Source organism: Ylistrum balloti, unplaced genomic scaffold, assembly GCF_031769215.1.
Source record: "Ylistrum balloti isolate Yb309-2 unplaced genomic scaffold, AGI_CSIRO_Ybal_v1 Utg370398, whole genome shotgun sequence".
Classification (NCBI taxonomy): Eukaryota; Metazoa; Mollusca; class Bivalvia; order Pectinida; family Pectinidae; genus Ylistrum; species Ylistrum balloti.
Window position 1 is genome coordinate 466,177 of NW_026782274.1, and position 9,222 is coordinate 475,398.

The following is a 9,222-nucleotide window of genomic DNA, read 5'->3' on the forward strand; positions in this document are numbered from 1 at the left end:
AACCATCAGGCTTGCTTGGAGTAACAACCCAACCTACAGAACATGAACACCAACACTACATTAACCATCAGGTTTGTTGGAGTAACAACCCAACCTACAGAACATGAACACCAAGTCTACATTAACCATTAGGTTTGCTTGGAGTAACAATTCAATCTACAGAACAGTAACACCAACTCTACCTTAACCATCAGACTTGCTTGGAGTAACAATTCAATCTGCAGAACATTGAACACATCTGATTAGAGAAAATAGTACAAACATTATGAAATATCAAATATACTTTCAATTTAAACCTAGACATGTTTGCTTAATACTACTTTATTCGTCAGCTGTGGGATCAATGTATTGATAAAGATTACCTACAGATGACCTGGAGGCCAGAAATCGAACCTGAAGCTTGTTATCCACATCGCATTATTTTTTCTTCAAAACACTGATAAATACAGCATATTTCCAAACAACCAATAAATACACTGTACTGTATTATCAAAGAGAGGTAGCATGACTCAAGAAGATTTGTGTGCTGTCAACACCTTACCTATAATCAACATAAAATATCAGAGGTAAGAAGAGGTGCCTTGCCAATACATACCTAGTTCTTCAGAAAATAAGGGAATGAAATTACTGTTTTAAGCCACTAAATACACTGGTACCAGCATCATAATCTCCGTTTATTTTGAACCACTCTCCAGTACATCATTTGTAAACAAAATAAACTTGCATGACTCCTTTTTACATACACATAATTTAATAAATGGTAAACCACAATATTACAATGCATGTTTGGTATTTGGGTGGAGAGTACACGTGTACCGACATGTCAGTGCACTTCAACATTGACAGACAGATAGCACTGGCCAATCCTATCCTTACAAAACAGCATACTTTATTAAAGCAATTTGCTTCGGTGCTTCATCAGAGGAGTTTTGGAGCTTCATCATAAACATTTAACCAGTTATCGCTGAACTATAGCTGATCTTTAGAAGTATTCATGATTCCAAATAGTGCAAATACGTTATATATTTACACTCCATCAGTCAATTAGACATATAAAAAACATCATTTGTACTTCCACTTCCCCTTTTAAACTTCTAATGCTGCATTACTGTTTAGAGTTTACAGTCTGAAAGTACTTCTACATCAGATATTTTTAAATATTTTGTAAATAATTTGTACCTTATACATCCTATTTTTTACTTGACTGGGAAAGCACAATTGAATTTATGTTTTATATCTGCAATAAATAAAGTGGTATCCATATATTTACAATCTGCTATGAGGAGATCACATTGTATGTAATATGTTTACCCAACAACCATCTGTCACAGACCTACTGAACTTATCCGTGTTACTTCCCTCTCAACTTCCCTTACCTCCTGCGTCATTCACCACAATGTTACAACCTTCACAAATGTGTCTCCATTACCATTTAATCTTCAATGTTCAAGGATTTACCTATATAAATATATTGTTGAAGGTATGCCTAGTTTGAAAATACAAGGGGCACACTGCCTGACCATGGAATGTTTTCCCTGACAATATTTCCTGTTGTCTCTAACCCTAACTCATTAAATTACAAACACAAAACCATAAAAACCCACCAAACCAATTCATCAACTCACTGTCCCAACAGAGTGCAGGGACTACATAAGTACCATTACAGGAATCACTTGAAATTCAATCTATTCAAAGTCTAGTCCATAGTGTGCTGCTACACCCACATCAGTAGTAAGTACCAATAAATCTAGTTTTAGAATTTGAAATGGGATTGTGTTTATATTCTACAAGAGTTTCCTTGTAAGGTTTATGATATATATTTACATGACCATGGGGGTGTTGAAAGAATACAGTTAACACCTGTGTATCACTTTAACCTTCCTGGAACAATTTACCCCTCATTTCAAACCACCATTATCTAACAAGACTGGTGTGATAATAGAAAATTCATCTCCAAAGGCATCAAATGCAATTAATCATTACAAATTTTCTTTAAACAAAATTAATAAATCACATGTGGATTAAACTCCAAACACATATTGATTGGCTGACACAGTGAACTTTGTCACTCTTGATCTTTCTTTTTTATTCATAAATTACGCAAAAGCACTTACTTTTTCTAACTATTGAAAAATAACTTACCTACATGAAAGATGTATAAATGTACCCAGTACTGTACACTAACAACTTCTAACCTGTCAACTCAGTGCACCTTCACCCATCACTACACACAACAGCAATGTGCTAACAGATACACATTTATCAGGCCTGGGGTGTTCACAGAATATATAACATATAGGTAATTTTGATCTCTACTGATGTGTACACAAACAATTTCTGTTCTGTCAAATTCATTGTGGAACTTCATCTCTCACTACACACAACACCAATGTGGTAACAGATACACATTCATCAGGCCTGGGATGTTTAAAAAATATATACCATATTGGTAATATTGTTGATTTATTGTACAAAAACAACTTCTGTTCTGTCAACTTCCCAGTGGAATGTCACCCCTCACTACACACAACAGCAATGTGGTAACAGATATACTGTATCAGGCCTGGGGTGTTTAGAGAATATATATGGTAAAAGTAATATTGCTGCACTTTTGTACACAAACAACTTCTGTTCTGTCAACTTCCGAGTGGAACGTCACCCCTCACTACACACAACACCAATGTGGTAACAGATATACTGTATCGGGCCTGGGGTGTTTAGAGAATATATACGGTATCAGTAATATTGCTGCACTTTTGTACACAAACAACTTCTGTTCTGTCAACTTCCTTGTGGAACTTCACTACACACAACAGCAATGTGATAACATTAAGGTGTGTTTATAGAATATGTATGGTAAAGGTAATGTTAATGCTGTATTGTGCACAAACAAATACTTTTCTGTCAACTTCACCCCTCACTACACACCAGCTTTGTGGTAACAGATACAGGGAAAAGTACCAACCTAGATCAGATCTACTTTTGTAAACATCACAACTGGTTTATCATAAACCTTGTCTGGATGTATACACTGTACACAAACGTATGTGCCAAAAATAAACATGACAGCACTAATTGGAACATTCAGTATTACTATCAGCAATCTATATTGAAGTTTTTTTTTTTTATCAAATTTTGTTCTAAAATACAAGTTTAACTTTCATTTGACAACACTGTTATATATATATATATATATATATATATATATAACATGTTACCAATGACAACAGTGATATGCATTGGTATAATGACACATCACATGGTGACAACAGTAATAGTCATTGGTATGACATGTTACATGGTGACAACAGTAACAGTTATTGGTATAATGACACATTACATGACAGTGTTGTTGTACATTAGAACTAATTTGAATTTAATGACAAAATATGGCTAGGGAGACACAACAGCTAGGGTCATGTGACAGTAGATGGCTAGGGAGATACTAACTGCTAGGGTCATGTGACAGTAGATGGCTAGGGAGATACTAACTGCTAGGGTCATGTGATGGTAGATGGCTAGGGAGATACTAACTGCTAGGGTCATGTCAGGGTAAATGACTAAGGAGACACCAACAGCTAGGGTCATGTCGGGGTAAATGACTAAGGAGACACCAACAGCTTGGGTCATGTGAGAGTAGATGGTGAGGCAGACACCAAGAGCTAGGGTCATGTGATGGTAGATGGCTTGGGAGATACTAACTGCTAGGGTCATGTGAGGGTAGATGGCTAGGAAGACACCTACAGCTAGGGTCATGTGAAGTAGATGGTGAGGCAGACACCAACAACTAGGGTCATGTCAGGGTAAATGACTAAGGAGACACCAACAGCTAGGGTCATGTCAGGGTAAATGACTAAGGAGACACCAACAACTAGGGTCATGTGAGGGTAGATGGCTAAGGAGACACCTACAGCTAGGGTCATGCGATGGTAGATGGCTTGGGAGATACTAACTGCTAGGGTCATGTGAGGGTAGATGGCTAAGGAGACACCTACAGCTAGGGTAATATGAGGGTAGATGGATTGGGAGATACTAACTGCTAGGGTCATGTGAGAGTAGATGGTGAGGCAGACACCAACAGCTAGGGTAATATGAGGGTAGATGGCTAAGGAGACGCCTACAGCTAGGGACATGTGATGGTAGATGGCTAAGGAGACACCTACAGCTAGGGTCATGTGAGAGTAGATGGTGAGGCAGACACCTACAGCTACAGTCATGTGATGGTAGATGGCTAAGGAGACACCTACAGCTAGGGTCATGTGAGAGTAGATGGTGAGGCAGACACCTACAGCTACAGTCATGTGATGGTAGATGGCTAAGGAGACACCTACAGTTAGGGTCATGTGAGAGTAGATGGTGAGGCAGACACCTACAGCTACAGTCATGTGATGGTAGATGGCTAAGGAGACACCTACAGCTAGGGTCATGTGAGAGTAGATGGTGAGGCAGACACCTACAGCTAGGGTCATGTGATGGTAGATGGCTAGAGAGACAATATCAGCCAGGGTCTTGTGATGGTAGATGGCTAGGAAGACACTAACAGTCAGTGTGATGTGAGGGCAGATGGCTAGAGTGACAGCATCAACCAGGGTATTGTGATGGTAGATGGCTAGAGCGACAACATCAACCAGGCTATAGTGATGGTAGATGGCTAGAGCGACAACATCAACCAGGCTATTGTGCAGGTATATTGCTAGGAAGACACTGATAGTCAGTGTGATGGATAGAGAGACAATATCAGCCAGGGTCTTGTGATGGTAGATGGATAGAGAGACAATATATGCCATTGTCATATGAGAGTAGATCGCTGATAAGACACAAAGACTGTTACAATACACAGAAATAAAGGGAAGATATATGAAAGAAGGGTAAGATCAAGATCAAAAGTATTTCAATGGGGGATGCAGATCTATTTTGGTATCTTCGAATTCTCTGAAGCTTCTGGCAGGGGTGTAGAAGACACAGAAGAAAGCACTTCATTCTGAGATGGGACCTTAAGTTGCCTTTCGCATTTACTTGTTCTTGGATTCTCCTTAACAACCATCATCAAATTTCTTCACTAATGCTCTGATCCAGCAATCACACCAATCCAGTTCTGTAAAATCCTTTCATGAAGAATGTTGCAACTAAATTGTAATGTCGTCTTGGATACTGTTGTTTTTAATGACAGAATGTTAATCTATCGTCTAGGTATCATTCTCATGATATTTAGCCTGGAAACTTTCATCAAGTACAATCTATCGTCTAGGTATCATTCTAATGATATTTAGCCTGGAAACTTTCGTCAAGTACAATCTATCGTCTAGGTATCATTCTAATGATATTTAGCCTAGAAACTTTCATCAAGTACAATTGCTTTTAGTGTCAACTATTACTGTTGTCAGGAAAAAATTACAACATTTAGTTGGTAGGCAAAGATATATCTACCTTAATCAGTATGCTGAATCACAAAATATGTGTTTGTTGTACTATACATGTATGATGTGACACATATGTATGTTGTATCACATATGTATGTTGTATCACATTTGTATGTTGAATCAAACATGTATGTTATGACACATGTGTGTATTTTATCACATGTGTATGTTGTATTACATGTGTATATTGTACCATACATGAATGATGTGACGCATGTGAATGTTGAATCTAATGTGTATGTTGAATCACATGTGAATGTTGTATGACATATGTATGTTGTATCACAAGTATATGTTGTATCAAACTTGTATGATGTAGCACATGCATATATTGTGTCAGAAATGTATGTTGTACAACAGGTGTATGATGTATCACACGTTGATGCTTAAACACCACTATAAAAACTGTAACACCTGCATGTTTTGTATTTGATAAGGGCTAATGGAGACAGAGGGTGGTATGTATTCCCTCTCTAGAACATAAATGGATGTTGTAGAATATTCCAGATCATGACCTACCTATGGTCTGTCACTATGTCAATACCTACTGTAGGTAAGTTTCTATTAGTTGGACCTAACTGGAGAAAACTGTCAATTTTGCAATAATGCAAAAAAATTTCAAGAAAAAAATCTGTTTGCTCCGTGGCTTTTATAGATACCATGAATATATATAAGTTACTCAAAGACAAATTCATCAACTTCTGTAATCACAAGTAATTGTATTAACCTGTAATCAGAGACAAGTTCAATAACACCTAATTAATTCATCCACCATAACCTTAATTATCATAACAATTAAATTATGTCCAAGTTTTGAAAGACATCCATGATAAGCTTGTTACAACATTCAAAGTTATCATTCTTCACTGAATAGTAACAGAATCCCCATCCTGCCCAGCCCTCCTCACTCCCTCCTCCTCAACCCCAGGTAAATTCTGCAAGCATGAACTATATATATTTATCATTCTGAAAAGCTATCATATGATAGTTATTAATACTAGATCACCTAAAATATAAGTTCTAAACCAAAGCTTCTGAAGGATAATATCAATGATACATATATCCCTTACCTGTGTAACAATGTTTCTGTAAGTGAAAACCCTTACAATCCTTCAAAGTCATTACATATGATAATACAACAATGTAATGTTAATAGCATTACATAGGGAAACCATCAGCTGTGCATTAGCCCAAGCCTGCTGGTGTAGAGGTCATATGTGTGTTGAGAGCCTGAATACACACTACCTGAGTTGTTTATCCTATGTACATATCTCACTGCAATTTTTCTCTAAGATGTGTACCATGTATTAAATAAACATCTATAAATCAGAAGATATGGCTTATCAAATCAAAACAATACAGAAATCTCTTCAATAAATTGGTAACATTCCAGAAATATTCCATACGTACTCCAACTGCCAAACATGGGCAGAGCTGTGTACCCTTGGCCAGTGTAGTATCCAAGTACACACACACTGACACACATGTGCCAACAGACCAAGTAAAGAACATAAAATACAACATCTATTATTCCACTTTCATGGCTGACTTGAAAATTAAATACAAGATTCCTAATTTCAAGAAATAACCATATATGTAATAAACTTTAAATTAGATCGTTTCTCCCAAATGAAACTGTCTGACACGTGTACTACCTCATTCAGTATGCTACACTCTGCCGACAGCCATGCGGAGAAACATAGCCCAAATAACAGCGGTTGGCTAGTGATGATGTAAAAAGGTGAAAATGTTTAAGTCAAATTATACCTCTCCACACGTTAAAATTCATAAACTCTTGAGAATCTGTCATATGTTCTTCAACCCTATTTAGACCGCTCGGTCCAGACAGGTCGAGTAAGGTCATTTCAGGGATGTGACGGAACGTTGTCTGCTAAAACCAAAATGTCCTCCGTTCGTTCTCTCCTTCTGTAGGTTCCTGCCCGCTGTTCGTTGCCTGTTTCACCAGAGCTGTTTAGACCTATTCTGGTCTCTAGTCAAACTGAAGACCTATTTGTGTGTTCACCGGGAGCCCGGATTGTACGTATAATACCTACAGTTGGCACATGTTACAACATGCATGCCTCCACTCGGAATCAATTTCGTCCCTCTGAATCGTCATGTGTTCAATGGGCAAAACAAATACACTAATTCCATAGAAACCAACTGAAATTCAAACCATGTATTAAAAAAGTGCACAAACTATAAGTACATCACAAATTGCTATCCTAAAACATAAACGGCACTGAAATTCCAAAAAAAATTCTACCCTTGCTAAACATTGGCCCGGCTCGGGTTTGACAGGCCGCCATATTGAATGGAAATAAGCCACAGTGGTTGCAGAAAAATCGCTGAAAGAAATAGAATAATGAAGATATGGTCTAACCTCCTCCCTGGTTAGATCGTTTAGGGACCCCATTTTCTACTTCTGTGTCCAATGGCCGTTTCCTTGAGTCAGAAGTGTCCATATCACCTCCATTCAGGTTGTCGTAGTTCATCGCCATTTTCCACTGCGCCCAGTTCTCGTGGGGTAACGTACTAAACGATAGTATCGTCACGAGATCTGTCAAAACACATTCTAGCATGATAAAATATTTCCGATCGGAGATTTTAAGAGTGTTTCATACTTTTTATAAACCGTGCAAACTAATTTGATAATTCTTTATTCATTTGATAATAAGAAATATCAGATTATGAACGTCATTTTCACATTTCTCGGTAAGACAAACCCACATGTCAACAAACGAGACACGCCCCCTTTCTTGGATACACACGTGTGTACTTCCAGACGTGTCTCAAGGCGCTCACACGTTTTAGTTTAATTTAGTTAGAAATATTATTACATAATTTAGTATTCCATCAAATAGATAAGATGCTCATATAGTAAAATAGCAAATGCATCCTATCGCATTAGTACACGATTAAAAAATATACACGAAACTGCTGTTTTCCACAAACAAACTAACGCAATTATAAAAAAAAAATAGTTTAAATTATTAGTCTATTTTTAGACCCTAGTCAGTTTTTCGTTGTTGGTATATCTGATTTGGTAAATTATATTTCGCTTACATATTTACAATTCATAGCTTAATTCATCACAGATTATTGGTCAATTGCCAAACTCGATCGGTTATTTCTTGCCGCATTAGACCTAATTGCGCAAAAGGGAAAATAAAAATGTGACGAAGTAAGCGAAAATAAATCGCTCTTCTACCACCAGCCATACAGTCATATGTATATATATATATCTTACTTACATGTTAAAGGAGGAAGTTGTTGTGTTGAAAAGTGTTATAGGTTTACTGGAAATTATCTTATACTTTTAATACCACGGAAACGATACACATACAGACTGAATAGTTAAAAGTATGAAAATGTGATACATAATTCTAGTCTCAGAAACTGTCACAAATATATTTATCTATAAGGAAGTTTAATTTTCATGCTTCGAAATTCTTGTTTATATACCGTTCACTTTATCAAATTACGCTACCCATTGAAATGACTGCAGATATTATAGTTAACATAACCAATAAATATTTATTTTGTGAGATATATCGTCAGACAGATAAATCGACCCCGACATTTGCAATGAACTGGCTGATGAAACCAAAACCTATTACAACATATGTTTCTAAACAACTACAGATATAGAGAAAAGTTTGAGTGTAAAAATAAAATACAAACTTACAAGTATAAACATCTTTCTTTCATAGACTATACAACCCGATGCTTTGCCGTTTTTTCATGTTTATTTCGTTTTGCAATACAGAAAGCTTAATTGAAAGTGAATGTTTCAAATTCT

General features: G+C 36.8%; 1 protein-coding gene across 4 annotated transcripts in view; it reads right to left on the reverse strand.

The window, feature by feature from the left end:
- Positions 1–7,933, reverse strand: part of LOC132554375 (RNA-binding protein Pasilla-like) — a 61,340-nt gene extending 53,407 nt beyond the window's left edge. For 2 of the 4 annotated variants that reach the window (XM_060218682.1, XM_060218679.1), the window contains exon 1: positions 7,804–7,933. In XM_060218682.1, the coding sequence (XP_060074665.1) occupies positions 7,804–7,921 (118 nt within the window). In that variant the 5' untranslated portion in view covers positions 7,922–7,933. Of the gene's footprint in view, positions 1–7,187; positions 7,287–7,803 lie in introns of those variants that run through there. The other 2 variants (XM_060218683.1, XM_060218680.1) reach the window with 1 other exon arrangement.
- Positions 7,934–9,222: the final 1,289 nt, after the last annotated feature.